Source organism: Vombatus ursinus, unplaced genomic scaffold (assembly GCF_900497805.2).
Source record: "Vombatus ursinus unplaced genomic scaffold, bare-nosed wombat genome assembly UNPS02014797.1, whole genome shotgun sequence".
Taxonomy (NCBI): Eukaryota; Metazoa; Chordata; class Mammalia; order Diprotodontia; family Vombatidae; genus Vombatus; species Vombatus ursinus.
Genome location: NW_020954575.1, coordinates 754,565 through 772,745, shown reverse-complemented (window position 1 = coordinate 772,745; position 18,181 = coordinate 754,565). Strand labels below are relative to the sequence as shown.

Here is an 18,181-nt window from a genome sequence, read left to right as displayed (position 1 = left end):
AAAAACACAAACTATGCATCTTAAACATGCTTAGAAAACTCTGTTGAAGAAGGTGGACATTGAGCTAAACCCTAGACTACACTCATGTGAAGAAACAAATACAAAACTCACTCAAGTAAGCTCCTCTGGAAGACAGGACTGTCTTTCTAGCATGATACTCAGACAGACAAGTAATTTTGGGGTGGGTATCACCTCCAAAAATGGAAATTACAATTCCTCCAAATGTCCTTGCCATGGACAAAAAGTCATCTTGTGGCCAACAAGATAACAAGCATCCCATGCTAAGCTAAGCTAAGCTAGTCTTTGAACAACAGACACACAATCTGCTGTCAGGTTCCAATAGACTTAGTATATCTTGAAAAATATAAGGAACAACATTAAATTACTACTAGATTTCCCCTCCCTTTTCCTCTATCTTCCCCCAGGCCAAAGGAACACAGTGTTATAGAGTATTGGTACATTTGTGAACAAAGGTATTTGTTTGATGACTGAATTGTAAGAAGAATAACAAAGTTCTAATACTCTATTTTTTTGCTTCACAAGAAAGAAAATACAAGATAAAGCACCTCTAGATCCACTGAAAGAATTTCTAATATACTCTGCATATTTACCCATAGGGATAATATACTGACCTCCTACCCCCCTGGATACACATACTCACTCACCCAAGCACCCATACATAGGCACCCACACATGTGAATATACTCACCTGTTCCATATGCTCAAATACCACTGGAGTTGCAATAGCGGCAGGAGCCTCTTCTATGATCTTCTGGTGTCTTCGCTGCACAGAGCAGTCACGACCAAACAAGGAGATCGCATTGCCATACTGATCTGCTAAGATCTGCACCTCCAAGTGACGAGACTGTTTGGCCAGTCTCATCACAAAGATAGGAGAGCCAGGGACTTCAGCCTGAACCTACAACAGAGAAGGAAATGAACAACACTCGACTCTCTTTTTGCTGGAAATAGGACAGGACAGGACCTGTAATTTCATTGGTATAGGGAACTCCCAGATGAGGAAATTCCCTCTACCAATACACATCAGCACTTTCTCTACAATTCACAGTTGTAGAAAAGGTGCCTAAAGCCCTGAGAAGTTAAGTGACTTACCCAGAGTCACATATCCCTATGTGAGAGGCAAGATTTGAACCCAGATTTTCCCAGCTTCCAAGTCAGTTCTCTATCATTATACCATGCTGCCTCTCTAGTAAAAGTATTTTTGCTACTGTGATAAAATTCTTCTTCATATCTATCTTTCATAGGCTGTATTCCCAGCTAGATTATATGATAAATCAAAAGGAACATAAGACAAACATTCAAGCACACTGTAAGCAGAGAGGAATGCAGAGTAGAAAACGAGCCAAGTCCCATAGCCACACATAATCCTGCAAAAGTCAAGGTCCTGGCCCCTGTAGACCAAATGTTGGCTTCTTTCCTATCATTATCACTATCAATTGCCCTGGTAGACCACTTTATGCTTTTCCAAAATCTTTTACATGCATCCTTACATTATTTCTAGAGTTACTTTTAACTACAAAGTCTTTAATAACAAATGCCTTTGAAACATACTAATCCAAGCAAACAACTAAGTGTACTCTACCTGTCTGAACAGGTTAGGAAAGTCATCGGCATTGTTCACTTTTCTGATTCCCTTTCCTCCTCCTCCTTCTGAGGCCTTGATCATAACTGGATAACCAACTTCCTCAGCTGCCTAGAAGGAAGAAAGAGAGAAAAAAGGCTAAGGAAATTAGGTGGGAAGTATAAGGGAAGAGAGGTAAGAGGGAAAATTATTTACAAGAATAGAAACTGTTCAAATGCAGCAAGCTGTTTGTCAAATCCAGCATCCTACTACAACAAAGATAGGTATGACCTAAATTAATCTCCATTCTTATATTGCTAGAATTTTTTCTACATTCAACTGTGATGAGATACATAAAGATACTAAAATTAGGTGATATCAAGAATTTACTCAAAGACTAGATTCATAGAACTCCCCAGGGTTGGCAATATTTAATCCAAATTCCTATAGCCCCTATTTTAAAGTACCACAATCACCTTACAACACAAAAATAATAGCTAGCATTTATATAGCACTTTAAGGTTTGCAAAGCACTATACATATATTATCTCTTATGATCTCCACAACAACCCTGGGAGGTAGATACTATTATTATCTCCTTTTTACAGAAGACAAAACTAAAGCAGGCAGAGGTTAAGTGACTTGCCCATAAGTCACACAGCTAGGAAGTATGTGAGGCAGAATTCGACTCAAGTCTTCCTCACTCCAGGTCCAGCATTGTATTCACTGTGCCATCCAACTGCTTCAAGAACTGAATTATCAAAGGGATTCAACTACACTATAGATTTAATAAGACACAAAAGTACATTCATTTCAGGAAAACTTCCCACCTCCATTTAACCTAGAAGGTAACAGTTTCAAGTAGAGAACTAGATGCTCAACCTACTCTTTATTATTTGAATTTCATCCTAAAAGTGATAATACTTTCTTTGATAAAAAGAATTAACATTTTCAACTGAAATGGAACTACCATAATATATTTCTCTTTTCTGTAGTCATTTGCAAAAAAACAGCAGTTCCTTCATACTATAGATTTTTTTTTAAATTTCATTAAGGATTGAAATTAAAAAAGGGTTTCTGATTAACACTCAGTTAACCAAATTATTAAACTTACCCTCTATTCCCCACCCCACCCCCACCCAGCATCTCACAAGTATTCCAAACATTTGACTATGTTATATTTTACTAAATATTGACAAAATATTTGACTACAACATACCCACACAACTTAAAACTACCACCAGAAATCAGCTGTTCATCCCTTTATACTTTGAGGAGAAAGACCAGCCAAAGCATGGAGGTAAATCAAAGCAATAATAATAGAAAGATGGTAAATGGGAGAGAGAAAAAGGAGAGGCATACAGTTATTATTGAGCCTCCTGCTGCTGCTGCTAAGGTGTCCAGGTTGGGATGGAAGGTGAGCTGTATAGCTACCGGCTAGACTTAACTTGGAATCAGTGAGTAATCCTTTAAAAAAAAAAAAAAAAGGCCTAAACTGTGAAGAAGATCATCATCCTTATGAAAGACCCTTTTTTGCCAACGATGACAAAAAAAGGCAATTCAGTATATAGTATTTCTATTTGAGGTGAGAATGTTAATTCCTTTTATTAAGCAACAGCATAACTAACGTGAAAATAAAATAGGAGAGTGGTTTAAGCATCCAGTTTTCTACTTAGATCTAGTACCATACAAATTAAATGAGTCTATGTCTTTCAGAGAAAATGATATATTATTCCAAATTAGCACCATAAGTAAGCTTATTAATACAGTCACTTCAATTAGCTAAGAATAGAAAGGAAATAAACCTAAGAAAAGTATGAAGTAGTAGTAGCATGGTAGTTTCCCCAAATTGAGTCATTCATCTAGGAAATAATGTCATGTATAGATAAGCAGTTCGTTTCAAAAATAATTTTAATTGTTTACATGTATAACAGGCTATTTCTACACTCTACCCATTAGGAACCACTCCCCTCTAATCTACTATGATGAAAATTTGCCTAGCCAGCTACAAGAAAGCAGTCAGACCCTGATGCCAATTTGTGCATCAGAAGCTCAAAGCTCCAGCTGCTTGAGCCCATTCTTGGCAGCTGAACTGGACCACTCCCTAGAGTTTGCAACTTACCTGTAATCCAGCATCTACATCCTTCACATAACCTTTCTCATACAGATCCTGGGGAACATTCAAAATGCGCTTTGAAAAATCATTCTCTTGCCAGTCCACACGAAGACCTGTAATATATAAAAAGCAACCACAGGGTCACTGCAAAAGCATATCATCTCTAACAAATGTGTCTTATACAACTTTCTGTCAGGCCTTCTCTAAAATGCTCTACTGCACAAAGGAAAACAATCGGGGGTTCCAGCTTATAAGAAATTAAAACTATGTTCTGTCCTTGGGATTAGCAATCATAATGCTGAAGAACACAGGTCAACATAGAGGACAATTCCACCAAAAGTCTGTAACTAGTTCATATAATGTGCCCAAGGAGATAAGAATTTACCTTTAAAAATACATGAACACACAAAACAAAAGCATGAGAGACTTCTCATAACAACTCAGCAGGCAAATACCTTCTCTTTGTGCATTTAGGACTGTTCCTGGGGCAGAGTTCTAGGGAATAATTCAATCTTTATGGGCCCTTGGAAATGGAAATGGTGATTTTATTGGCCTCAAAAGAGCCATGATTCCATGCTCCCTGAATGTTCCTGTATTCGACAGCCACACAGGGAGCACTATAGCCTCTCAATTCAAACAAGAACAAATTCAACCTTTTCTTTTAAACTTTGGCTATTTGACCCAGCAGGTTTGGGGAGGATATAACAGTCTCCCAAGAGAGCCTGGATAAGCACACTCAGAATCTGCTTGAACACAAAGCTAAAGGGGAAGCTTAAACTGTTATCAATGATAACAATTTATATGGCACTCTATAAAGGATTTTGTAAGAATAAATCATTTTTAAAGCATATTGATCCTTTTTTCATATAAAGAGCAACTGAAGGGTGGAGTGGCTTCAAGCAAGAAGAGCAGATCTCCAATAAATTGTGAGATGACATGAAGGAAAACAAAGAGAGGCAAACAGCGGGGTAAATGGTATCCTGCCTTACTAAACTGGTCGCAGGGTTATCTAGGGATCCAGATCCCTTCTGGGGCAGGCCCCAAAGTCTAAGATTCCCCACCCCTCCCAGTTCATTACAATTCACTTTAAAACAAACATGGCAAATCTAGAATAACCCACTTTTCCCAGGGTCATGCAGACTGGAAATGCCCCATAGCTACTCCAGATCACAGCAGAACATCTAGGCATGCTAGGTTCCAGACTCTTGGAATTAGTCAAGAATCACAGATGTTGAAACATGCCACCATTCACCAACTCACTGTCAGATAAAACCAGTAGATATAAGGCAAAGCTTGAGCTTCCTTAACCAACTAGCACCCCAGTGAACCACCCTGAACCCCAAGATACAAACAAATATTTACATCTTACCACTGCCACTCCAGGGAAGAGTTGGGATACCTGCAGTTTGAGCTACTATAGAAGAGGCAATCTTATCCCCCAGAGCCCACATGGCTTGGCTTGGAGGGCCTAAAGACAAAGGAATGAAGGAGAAAATAAACTTGACTTGCTTAAAGACATCTTAACTATGTATTTTCAGGCCCGAATTAACAAATGTATAAGAAGATTGCTCTGAACATTTTAAAACCAACACTGAAGTTTTCAATGGAATCTAAAATAATGACTTTCCAACCAACTATGATCAAAGATCATCTCTTTGATTAGGTTCAATGTGGAGAGTTACAAAAACACAATGTGAATAGTCTTTGTAGGCAGTGTGGTACAGTGGAAAGAGCACTGTAAGTGTTAAAGCAAGAAGGCCTCAGTTCTAGTCTGGCGATACTAACCTAACTTCTCTGTGCCTCAATAACCTCACCTGTAAATGGGAATATTGCTACTTCCATTAGCTACTTCAGAGCTCTCTCTCTCTCTCTCTCTCTCTCTCTCTCTCTCTCTCTCTAAGAGAGTAGAGAGGCAGAAAGGAGATAATTATTTTCTACTAGGAAAACCCTTATGACTAAAAATGAATGAGGGGCAGCTAGGTAGTACAGTGGAAAGATCACCAGCCCAGAAGTCAGGAGGACCTAAGTTCAAATCCTGCCTCAGACCAAACATTTGACATTTACTAGCTGTGTGACCCTAGGCAAGTCACTTAACCGCAATTGTCTAAAAATAAATAAATAAATGAATGAATGAATAATTGAAGATGAATGAGTGAATGAATGAAAAAAGCATTTATTAAGCATTTATTATGTACCAGGCACTGTGCTAAACCCTGGAGACAGAAACATATCTTCCTAAAAAGAGATTAAGAGAGTTTCTGCCCTCAATGAGCTGACATTCTAACAGGGCAAGATAATACATAAAAGGGAAAGGAAATCAGGGAAAGGAGTTTTTAAATTCTTTACTGACTGATGGATCTCTATGGTATTCTGAATGTTCAACTTTTTTTTGTTGTTCAATTTTTTCAATTTATCTGGGACCACCTCCAATTGCTCTGATGTATATCTTGTCACTGAACCCAGATGGCTCTGGAGGAGAAAGCAAGGCTGGTGACTTTGTACATCCCTCCCTCACTTAAATCCAATTCACCTGCAAGTCATGGCATCACCTTCCTGAGGTTATGGTCCTCTTCAAGAACGAAGGACAAACAACAAAGAACAACGAATGTTCAACTGCCATCTCTACTTAAATAAAGTCTAATCTCACATTTTTCCCATGGTGAACGGTCAAAGAATCCATGATGTGAGACTTAGGGTCAGCAACATTACTATCTAACCAGCACTTCCCAAGGTCAACCAAAGACCTAGAGCATCAAACTTAGCTCCCATAAGGAACACTGGGCTTAATTAAAAACAAGAACTGAGGTGAGACATACTTATCAAAGGAAAGTAATTCGTATAAAGATCTCAGAGAAGAGGCACAGGAGAGAATGAAGGTGGAAAAAAATTACATCTATGGCGCACTAATTGGGGAAACCTGAAGAGATGGAACAGAAAGCAAGGTGGGACAAAAGTACACTCACCCATAAAGGCAATGCCATTCTTTAAGAGGAGTTCGGGAAGCTTGGGGTTTTCAGAAGCATGGCCCCATCCAGCCCACACTGCCTACAGAGGAACAAAGTAGAATTCATTCTTTACAGTAGCCCTAAAAATTTGCTCACACTGTCTTGTTCTCTATAATGGCTGGCCTGAAGGCATATGGGAAAACAGACCACAGCAGCAGTTGGATATAAGCAAATGCTGAATTTGCTCTGTGCTCAACTCGCCACAATCTTCCAGAAGAAAAGAAATAAGCAGTTCATTGTAGCAAAACCTTGGGAGAGATTACCATAATATACTGAGCATTAAAACTCTAGTTACCCTTGCTATTTTGGATTTTGTTTTTTTTTTTATTTCTGAAACTTAAATAGACAATAAGAAAAAGAAATATTTTTAAACTTAAATACAAAACAGCAGAACATAAAGAGGATTCAAAATATATAGCAATAAATTTCCATTTCAAGAAAGCCTATAAAATAAATGCTACATGTTGTATTAAGAACTGTCCATCTTTTCCTTGCTTCCTTTTTACTTTATTCTTTTGTCCTCCTTCCCCCCGCTCCTCTGAAGGCTACAATTAAGCACGGATATATTTATATATAGTTATAAATATACAGATACAGATATACTTTCCCTAAAAGATTATGCTTCTGATCTTTGTTTTTGTTTGTGTATATCTCTTATTTCCTATCCCTCCTAACTCCTCTACTTTACTTCTGCCCATTACCTTGCCCTCTTATTCCTTAACCTACCCCTCCCTCTCCTCCAAGGATCCGTCCCTTATCTTCCCATTCTCATAAATCTAAACACACTTCTATGACCCCCTCTGACCTATTCCCTCACTCTCCCCTCTAGAGATCCCTCCCTTATCCCCTCCCCAATCCCTATCCCCTTAATATTTTATTTCTTTCTGAATGTAGAAGATTTTTATACTCTTCTAGATATATATGTATTATTCTCTCTTGAATCCATTCCCAGTGAAAGTAGGTTTCCAGAACAGCCCTCCTCTTCCCCATCTAATTCCTCTGTGTCAGTTTTTCCTCTCGTACCTCATTTGTATAAAATAATTACTCTTTTTAGCTATTCCTAAACAGTTTCACTTTTTAAAGTCCTATCATACTCAGGTCTACCCCAATCTTTCTTATGAACTACCCAATTACTACTAACAATCTTAGAGATACGTTTTACATTTTACATACGTAAAAGGTAAATAGTCTGTCCTCATTGAGTCCCTTATAATTAGTCTTTGGTATATAACTTATATTTCTCTTGGTTCTTGTATGCAAATCTTCTATTAAGTTCAGGTTTGTTTGGTTTTTTTTTCCCCAACAAAGTCCTGAAAGTCTGACAGTTCATTAAATGTTCATTTTTTTTTCATTCAGGATTATGCTGGGTATTATATTTTCAGCCAGAACCCCAGTTCTTTTGCTCTTCAATATATAGTGTTCGAAGACCCGAGGTCTTTTAGTGTCACCACTGCTAGGTCTTGTGTGAGTCTAATTGTGGTACTACCATGTTTAAAATTTTTTTCTTGTTGCTTGTAATATTTTATCCTTGAGCTGGGGATTTCAGAATTTGACTATAATATTCCTACGGGTTTTACTCATAGGATCTCTCTGAGATGGTGATCGGTGGATTTTTTTCTATTTCTACTTTCCCCTCCTGTTCTAATGCTTCAGGACAATTTTCTTTAATTATTTCTTGTATTATTATATCAAGATTCTTTTTTTAATCATAGCTTTCAGGTAGTTCAATTATTCTTATGTTTTCTCCTCCTGATCTGTTCTCCAGATCAGTTGTTTTTCTCATGAGGCATTTCACATTCTCTTTTACTTTTTTCATTCTTTATATTTTGTTTTATTATTTCTTGGTCTCTTATAACTTCACTGGCTTCCCTGTGCCCAATTCTGATTTTCAAGGAGTCCTTTTCTTCCTTAAAATTCTGGATTGCCTTTTCTAATTGGTTGATGACTTTCTTTTCATAATCTTGTTTTTCTTGGGTTTTTTTTTTTCAGTTTTTCCTCAATCTTTCATTTGATTTTTAAAGTCTTTTTAAAGTTCTTCTATGAATTCTTCTTGAGCAGGTGACCATCTGACATTACTCTTTGGGGTGGAAGAGGGTTTCTTTACTTCAGTATCCTCCTCTTAAGACGAATCTTGGTCTTCTCTATTCCCATAGTAACTCTCTATTGTTGAATTCTTTCTCCTTTGTCTGTGCATTTTTTTTTAATTTGTGGTAGCTTAGTTTTTATAATCACCTCTAGTCCTGGAGTATGGGGGATGTTGCCTCTGGCCCCAGATCCTCCTTCAGTTCTCCTCTCTGGCCTGGAACTACAACCAAGATCCCCCAGCCTCCTGAAAGTGCCCACGCCCAGCAGCGGCCTGCCCCACTGCTTCTGCACTCACCACTAGAGTGCTGGTTCCTTCTTGCCCTGCCCTGCCCTGCCCCACCCCCACCATGTCTCTAAAGCACAGGTGGGTAAGGAGTTCCTTCTCAGCAGAGGTTCCCTCTGTCTCCCCCAGCTCAGACACCCAATACTCCTCACTGTCCCAGGGGTAAAAATTGCTATGGCTGGGGCTGAGGCAGTTTCCCAACTCTGCTAACCCCAGAGCTTGCCACTTGTTGTTAAGCACACCTAGGACCTAGACTGGAGGTGTCTACTCTTCACAGGAACCAAACCTCATCCTGGGACTTTTCTTCAGATCTTCTCCAATTATTCCAGAAGGACCCCTGTTCTGCCCCTATTCTTACTTATTTTTACTGCTCAATATTCACCCTGAGGTGCTATTTCATCTCTTTTTGTGGGGGAAAATCTTGAGAGCTGGGAATTTTCTGACCTATTCCACCGTCTTCCCAGAATCCTCTCCTACCCTTGCTATTCTGAAGAAAGCTTACTTCCTACCCTTTAAATTAGGTCCTAAATCAGATCTTTCAAGAAATGTCTTTCACACACTCAAACATTGTGCCCATTTAACTCCACTTCTATCTGCGTCTTTGTTTCTGGATTTGTACCCTGCCTATGATTCCAGTGATGTAGAAAACTCCAAGCCAGACCTTCTTCTACCCATGAAGAGGAGAATGGGCTCAACCACTTTTCTTGCAGTGCTTCCTCAGGAAATGAAGTGGCATATATGCCCTGATTCCAAGGCTACCTCTCAACACCACGTTCCCTCTCACATGCCTGTTTTAAGACTGTGAAAATCCAGGGTTACACTGAAAATAATATATGTAAAGTGACTTGCAAACCTTAAAAGGCTCTAACTATTACTATCAGCTTGGGTTTTAATATAATGCCTCTAATTATTTCTGTGGAATATGCTTCAACAGCCAACTTCTCTAGAGCTCAACTCTAAATTATAGCCCACTTTCTACCATTTTGCCAGCTCCTCAGTAGTGAGTTCAGGTACCCTTTATAAAATCTTCAAGTAGTAACTATGTGATTATTAGAGGCTCAAAGCAGAGTAGAGAGAATGTTGGACTCTGGTGAAAGACCAGAGTTCAAATCCAGCCTCTAATACTTACTAGCTCTGTGACCAAGGACAAGTAATGTAACTACTTTGAGCCTCAGTGTCCTCATCTGTAAAATGGAGACATTGATACCTGTAGTACCCTGCTCCAATGAAATAACACATATAGAGCAAACTGCAAAGCACACTAGGAATAATGGCTACTATTACTATTATTGGGGGTGCTACAGGTTAGCAACATGCTTAATGAACAATCAACTTCCCCTTGACTCCAGCACAGTGATGTCATTTTGGTTCTCTTCAAGAACAAAGGACAACAACCAATATGCTTTGTAGTGTTTATACTAGATAGCCCCTGAAGTTGCTCCTGGCTCAAAGGTTCTAGGACTCTTAAATTAAAACTTCCCTTTAAAAAGTTTACTCACCTCCCTGAGGTGACTCAAATTTTCTATTACCTAAAGGCACGAGACAGATGGGAGTGAGATTGTTGAAATCCTTTATGGACCCTTTATGTTTCTGTGCATGTTCATCTCATTTCGACTCATCTCACTCCCAGAGCCATTCTCCCTTTTCCTTTCTTCCTTAATTACTACCTATAACAGCAGACCAATACAATTCAGGGCCTCCTATCACCCAAGATCCTTTTGATAACAATCAACGAAATCGTTTCCTGCCTTTGCTCTTCCCTTGTGACCTTCATATCTGACACCTGACATCCAAAGAGAAAGACCAGGTGGACTAATTCAGATTCAAACAGACATTAAAATGTCTTACTTGTACTGGGATCCTTTTAGCAATATCAAGAATCAGTTCCACATTTGCATAGTTATTGTTGTTTGGTCCTCCAGGCACTGGGACGTAGTGATCTGCCATCTTAATGTACTCTGAAAACATAAGCAGAATAACATAGAGCATGTATTTGCTTTCACTGAGGAATATGAAAATACTGCAAAAACAGTATAAGGAATAGAAATCATCACCACTGCACAGCAAAACTACCTTAACAGAATCCTTTTTAATTAAAGTTCAACCTATCTCTCACTCATTTTCTTCACTGTTTAGGATGCCCAAGAGCATCCTATGTTCTCAAAACATTTGCACTGTGCAACCTCTGAGAATTCTCAGCATCGCAAGGCAAACAGAGCTGACCTTGGAAGCGGGAAGACCCAAGTTCAAGTCCTGCCTCTGACACACACTGCCTGTATAATGCTGGGCAAATAACCTCTCAGTGCTCTGAGACTGTAAGTAAGAAAAGAGATGCTGAGCTATCTTGCTACAAGGAGTTTCATTACCAGGGAATTCCTTGTGCTAATGAAATCACAGCTCTAGTCTCTTTCCATATCCCTATACTCCTATCTATCATTTATTTATCTAAAGGGGCAGCCAGATGGCTCAGTAGTAGAGCACTGGACCTGGAGTCAGGAAGATCTTAGTTCATATTTGGTCTCATTTACTAGCTGTGTGACCCTGGGCAAGTTGCTTAACCTCTGTTTGCCTTAATCCACTGGAGAAGGATATGGCAAATCACCCTAGGATCTCTGCCATAGCTTTGGCATGCCATGGTCCATGGGTCAAAGAGTCAAATATGACTGAACAACAATGGGATTATGTCAGTCAGCTTAACAGTGACCAACTATCAAATAAAGTACATCTATTTCTGAGAGTTCCAGCATTATTAAGAACAAGATCTCAACATCTTATATCTTCACATTAGAATTTCACTTAGACAAGACTCTTGAAGAATAGGGAAAAACCAAACAGAAATGGCAAGATCTCTAGAGGGGGCTAAGTAAGGGTTATTAGAAATTAAAAGCTGAATAAACAGTGAATGTTGACTAGCATCAGAAAAATGGGAATGTACATTTCTAGGAAAGGAATCACAGGGATCTGGACTGAGACCAACTTAGGGTATTACGTTAAAGATGACAGGTATTACCTGGAAGGAGAGAAGAGCAAGAACACACAAAGGTCTGAAAGAAGAGGGGGCCAAGTCATGTGGAGAGGCTGTATTCTTTCCATCTCTTCTTGTTTTCTCTTCATCTTCCTCCCTCCCTCCCTCTTAGTCTCCCTTTCTCACTCTGCTTCCCTGTTTCTACCATAAGTAGCCACAATTTGGAATTAAGGAGTTTTATATATTTATTGACTAAAATTGTTTGCTTATTCTTTCAACAGGAGGCAAGTACTTTATACATATCAAATTGATAAAATCAGAAAGAGACAAAAGTTAACACTAGCAGGACAGTGGCCTGATACACACACATTACAGGAGTATAATTGCAGATTGTTGGAATGTTTTTGGAGTACTATCAGGCAATAACCAACAAAAGTCACAAAAATAATCATACTCCTTGAACTAATAAGCCAATTTTGGGGAATAGACCCTAAGAGTACAAAAGGTTTTAAAAAAAAAAGTGAACTGTTCAAAAGTAAGTGTCTATAGCACCACTGTTTCCAATTACAAAACAACTGGAAACAACCTGAATATTCAACAGTGGGTGAATGACTGAAGATAATTGTTACGGACCAATAGGGGAAGAAGAACTGCATCAATAATATCACAGATTGAGGCATGAAAAGTACTGGAGTACATCATATAATGGAATATTGACAATACCATCATTATGAAGAATATAAACAAATTTGAAAAGATTTTATGAAATAATGCAAAGTAATCAAAGTAGATCTGGGAGAAGAGTTATACTGTCTACAAAAAAAATGAATACAGCTGCAAATACAGTAACGAAGCTAACAGAAAATAGAAGGGAATGCAGTGAATTGTTATGGGCAGCTTGTATAGAGGAATCCATTTTTAGTGTGAATTGTGGTGGCTGTTTATTTGGTTTGACTGTTTAACAAGTTTGTGAACATTCTTTTAAAATAAAAAACATAATTAAACGTTCATAAATTTGTAAAAAAAAATCTAGTGTGAGGTCAATTTAATTTACTTCAATAAGCATTTATTAAATATTTTCATACTTAAATTAATTGAATAAAATACAGGTTATGTTTCAAAATATCTTTTCTTTATTCAAGATTCCTATAAATGTTATCTGAAATTGTCTTAAGCCAGAGAGTCATATTGAAAGGAATGGGAGACCAGTCAATTTGGACATATCTCTCTCTCTCTCTCTCTCTCTCTCTCTGTCAATCACCAAACTCCTACTATTAAGCACCTACTATTTGCCAAGCACTGTGAAAAGTGCTAAGGATATAAAGGCAAAAAAACAGTCCCTCCTCTCAAAGATCTCACAGTCTAATCTATATCCAAACTAGAAATGGTTTGGATTAATGTTAAATTAAATAAAATTGTTTTCTAACAATTAGGAGTATCAGGAAAGGCATCTCATAGGAGATGATGGCACATGAAGTGAGCTTTGAAGGAAATTGTAAGAAGATTGTAAGAGGTGGAGTTGAGGAGGTAGTGCATTCTAGGTATGAAGTCACATCCTAATCAAAAGCATGGAGATGGGAAATGGGATATCAAATTCAGGGAATGGCAAGCTGGCTAATTTGATTAGATATAACAGGTAATCCAAAGCTAGACTGTGAAGGACTTGAAATGCCAAGCAGTGAGGTTTTCATTTTATCCTAAAGGCAATGGAACCAATGAAACTTCTTAAGCAGGAGAGTAACATGGTCAGATCTTTCCTTCAGGAAAAGTATTCTGAAATAATTGGGGAATGACTGAGCAAACTGCAGCATATGAATATGACAGAATAACTATTGTGCTTAAAGAAATAAAGGAATGATTTCAAAGAAACCTGGAAAGACTTACATGAATTGATAAAGAGAAGTGAGAAAAAAACAGGAGAACAATTTATACAATAACAACAATAACACTGTAAGTACTACTTTGGAAGACTTAATTAAGAATTCTGATCAATACAATAAACAACCATGATGCCAAAAGACTCATGATGAAGCATGTTACCAATTCACCTCCTGACAGAGTGGGGATGGACTCAGGATGTAGACTGAAACATACATTTTTTGAGCATGGTCAATATGGAAATTTGTTTTCTTTGACTATACATATTTATCATATTTTGTTTTTCTTTCTTTTTCAGTAAGAGGAGGTAAGTAGAAGAAAAAAAGGTATTTCTTAATTATGTAGAGGATGGCATGGAGAAAAGAGGTTGGAAGCTGAGATTCCAATTAGGAAGCTTTTCAATCAATCAATCAACAAGTACTTATTAAACATTAATTATGTGCCAGGCACAGTGCTAGGAACTGGAGATACAAGTATAAAGCATGAAATAATCTTACTTGAAATGAGTTCATCTCCTAATGGAAGAGACAAATACATTTAAGAATACATATAGTATAAATGTAAAGTTAATACCAATACATACAAAGCAAATAAAAGGTAGTTTGGGAGGGAGGGCACAAGCAGTTGAGGGGACCAGGAAAAGGATTCATGCAGAAAACTGCCTCAGGTGCATCTTAAAAGGAAGAGAGGAGACTCTATAAGAGGAAGGCCTCACGTACTCCAGTGTACCCCAAAACTAAGGTAACAATGGTAGCTGTGCAAATAGAAAGGAGAGGAATGCGAAATATGTTGTGGAGGCACAGTTAACAAGATTTGATAAATGACTAGATATGGAATGTGAAGGACAGAAGAATTAAAGATGATTTTGATGTTGTGAACCCAGGTGACTGACTAGAAGGATGGCGACGCTCTCGACAGAAATAGCAGTTTGGAAAAGAAACAGGTTTAAATGAATAATTAATTCTTCTCTTTTTCTCTCTCTCCCTCTGTGTATGTGTGTGTACATACATGCGTACATGTACACACACGTGTGTATATTGTGCATACATGTGTGCACCCCCTGATTAGTAGAAGATGACCTGTATCATTCCTATATGAATATACACTCAAAGCCTCAACTCCATCTAGCAGGCAGGCATCACAGCCGCCACTACCACCAGATGGCTGTCCGGGGCTTTACAGTTCAAGCTTCTCCACTACTAAGGCGGCAGCAGACCTTGAAAGGAGGAAAAGAAGGTCAGGGCTCCCAGGTAAAGTTGATGCCCCATCACTTACCTCTATCACTCTAATTTAATCTCTATCCTTTTAACTCCCTTAGAAGTTGTACCCAACGGCACCTCCAGACTAGGAAACCCTGCCCTAGACAGGACTCTCAAGAAGCACTGCTAGATGTCTTATAAATGTCTCCAAAAATGCACAAACTTCCCTCAACAAGGAATAACCAAATAAATCATTCTTGAAGCAAATGTTGAATTACTTCATCTCTTTTTTCCAGAAGAGATTTCTTTGGTCATTAGTAGAAAAAACATCTCAGGGGCACAGCGTGGACAAGGCTAAGACAAAGACTCTGATCTGCTTCACTGGTGCTCATGGTACCGAAGGTCACCAAAAAGGGGCAAGTCTAAGTGGGGAACATGTGCCTGTTGGGAAAACTACTTTCTAATCTAAAGACCCTTCTCCTCTTCCCACATAAGAACACAGTCAAGCCCCTCTGCCTGAGGAAAATCCTTTACTTTCTTTCCTGTTTAATAGCAGCCTAGATCGAAGCCTGCTGGAAGGGTTAGATATTCAAACCAAACTTGTCCACATGGACCCTACCTTAAGAAAGTCTGAGATACAAAGTACTGAATGGAAGAAATGTAAGGACTGGGTCATACATCTTGACTATAGCAAAAGTCTTCAACTCAGCTATAAAATGAGGGCCTGGACCGAATCATCTCTAAGGCATCTTCCACCTCTAAATCTATGATCCTATGAAGCACAATCCTGTGATGGATATTCAAAGAAGGAAAAGTAAAGCACTAGAAAATCAGTTGGAAACAGAGGTAAACAAAAACACCCCAATGTTGGACTCCCTCAGGGCCCAGAGACAGCTAATGGTAGAAGATGGTTGTGAAAACTAAAGGGAATTCCAATCCCCAGTTTCTGAAAAAAATTTAACAGTCTCAGCATAAACTTTCAGCTCTTTCCTCCAAAAGAGCCCCAGAATTATGCACCTGCATTTGCTAATTGCCTCCTGTGTCCTGGCACTGGTTAAGGAGCTAAAAGCAGAAACACCTAAGTAGGCTACAACGCAAATACTTATCAGTGAAATGGGAAAAACTTAAAGCCCAAATTAAACCTCTGGGTAAACTTCTATCTACTTACACTTCAAACACAGGAATCCGAGGTAGGACAAATCGTTTAATGTTTAAAATTAAAGGCCTGTAGGGGTAAACAATATCTCATTTCAAAGTACAACCACTCCCAGATTTCCAAAAAAAGGAGAAAAGAAAGGCAACATGCCGTAATGATGGAGGGCCAGCCTTAAAGCAAGAACCTGGGTTCAAGGCCCATCTCTACGTCTCTGTCTGTCTGTCTCTCCACACACACACACACACACACACACACACACACACACACACACACAGAGTCACCATAGGCAAGCATCACTGTAGGAAGTTTTCACACTCGAAGTCACCCCACACTGATAAAAATCACAGGTCTAAATCCTCCCAAAAAGGAGAGAGGAGGGATAAAAATCAGTGTTCCCAATAGTTTCAAGGTAAACTCCTTGGGTTTGGAAACACATAAGCTAGATTTTCACCTACCTATGGCCAAAACACAGCCAAAAGCTACATGTTCTAGAGTGATGCTAGTTTAAATAATTCTTACATAATTAACTCACCTGCATTCGCTTTAAGATCTTCAGGCGTCACCATGACAACAAATCGGATTGCACGTTCATTTCGAAACATCTCATAAGACCACCTACGGATAGATCTCATGCATTTCACTGCAGCAATTCCATTGTTGGCAATGAGAACCTGAGAAAAGTGAAGGAAGAGGGGGGAGCAGAAATAAAGTCAATGATGGAAAAGAAGATAAGGAAAAAAATCCACATATATCTGTCCTTCTCTGAGCAAACCAAGGTTACAAACAGGAATTCTTATTACAGATCAGTCAGTCAGCTTAGAAGCCAGCTCCCACATGACCAGGCAGATAACATTTTAAAATGTTAGTAAAGCAAGTATTGTAATGTTTACCAAGTAAAACTAAATCCCCCTCCCTTAATTTCCTGGAGGGGTAAGTCATAATTACACAAGTGTTGTTAGTTCTTCTACCAATGGCTTTTTTTTGGGGGGGGGGGCGAGGCGATCAGAGTTAAGTGACTTGCCCAGGGTCACACACCTAGTAAGTGCCAAGTGTCTGAAGTCACATTTGAACTCAGGACTTCCTGACTCCAGGGCTGATGCTCTATCCACTGCACCACCTAGCTGCTCCTACCAATGGCTTTTCTAAAGAGAAAAGCACTAACCTTATAGAGGTGATGTATTGTTAAATAACAAATGAGGTTCAAGCATTTTTTGAGCCCTTGCTAAGTGCTAAGTATTATGCTAAGTTCTGGGGACACAAAGAAAGGCAAAAACAATCCCTGCCCTCAAGAAGCTCACAGTATCATGAGAGGAAGCAACATGCAAAGTATAAACAAACTAGATATTAACAGGATAAATCAGAGATAACCTCAAAGAAGTGTTACATGTTATTTTCTGATGACGAAGGCACAGTATTACCTATGCTCTACCAACAACCAGCAACATGCTCACCCTTTCACCTTTTATTCAACTGAAGCAAAGTATTCAAAGGCAGATATTCACTCCTAAAAACGGAGTAATTATCAAATAGGATACTATAGTAAAGATGCGTAAATCCTATTGAAAGAGTCACATAATAGCTCAGAAAATCCTGACATTATAACATTTCCAGAATTTAACAGGCCCTAGACCTCATCCACGTAAGAGAAAAAAAGCTAAAGTCAACAATATTCACATTAACCTTACAACTTACCTTCTCAATCACTTTATTTCCCCCAAAACGCGTAACAAACTCTGCTGGAGAAGCAACAGTGAAATCTCTCTGGGAGTCTATCTTCTTTCGGTCTCGGCCTTGCTTTACCAGGTGTAGGCCGGACATGCTGGACCTAAAAGGGGAGAGAAACCATAACAACTTATAGAAAGGATTTTATCATCAAGACTACTTCCCTGGTAGACCTGTTCTTCCCTACAGG

The 18,181-nt window shown here is 38.7% G+C and overlaps 1 protein-coding gene across 5 annotated transcripts in view; it reads right to left on the bottom strand.

The window, feature by feature from the left end:
• The window catches only part of ACACA (acetyl-CoA carboxylase alpha), a 238,786-nt gene that overhangs the window by 176,216 nt on the left and 44,389 nt on the right, over positions 1-18,181 (bottom strand). For all 5 annotated transcript variants that reach the window (XM_027870541.1, XM_027870542.1, XM_027870545.1 and 2 more), the window contains 8 exons: positions 17,962-18,094; positions 16,802-16,940; positions 10,920-11,029; positions 6,662-6,743; positions 5,068-5,166; positions 3,705-3,811; positions 1,604-1,714; positions 710-919 (listed from right to left, as the gene is read on the bottom strand). In XM_027870541.1, the coding sequence (XP_027726342.1) occupies positions 710-919; positions 1,604-1,714; positions 3,705-3,811; positions 5,068-5,166; positions 6,662-6,743; positions 10,920-11,029; positions 16,802-16,940; positions 17,962-18,094 (991 nt within the window). The remainder of the gene's footprint in view (positions 1-709; positions 920-1,603; positions 1,715-3,704; positions 3,812-5,067; positions 5,167-6,661; positions 6,744-10,919; positions 11,030-16,801; positions 16,941-17,961; positions 18,095-18,181) is intronic.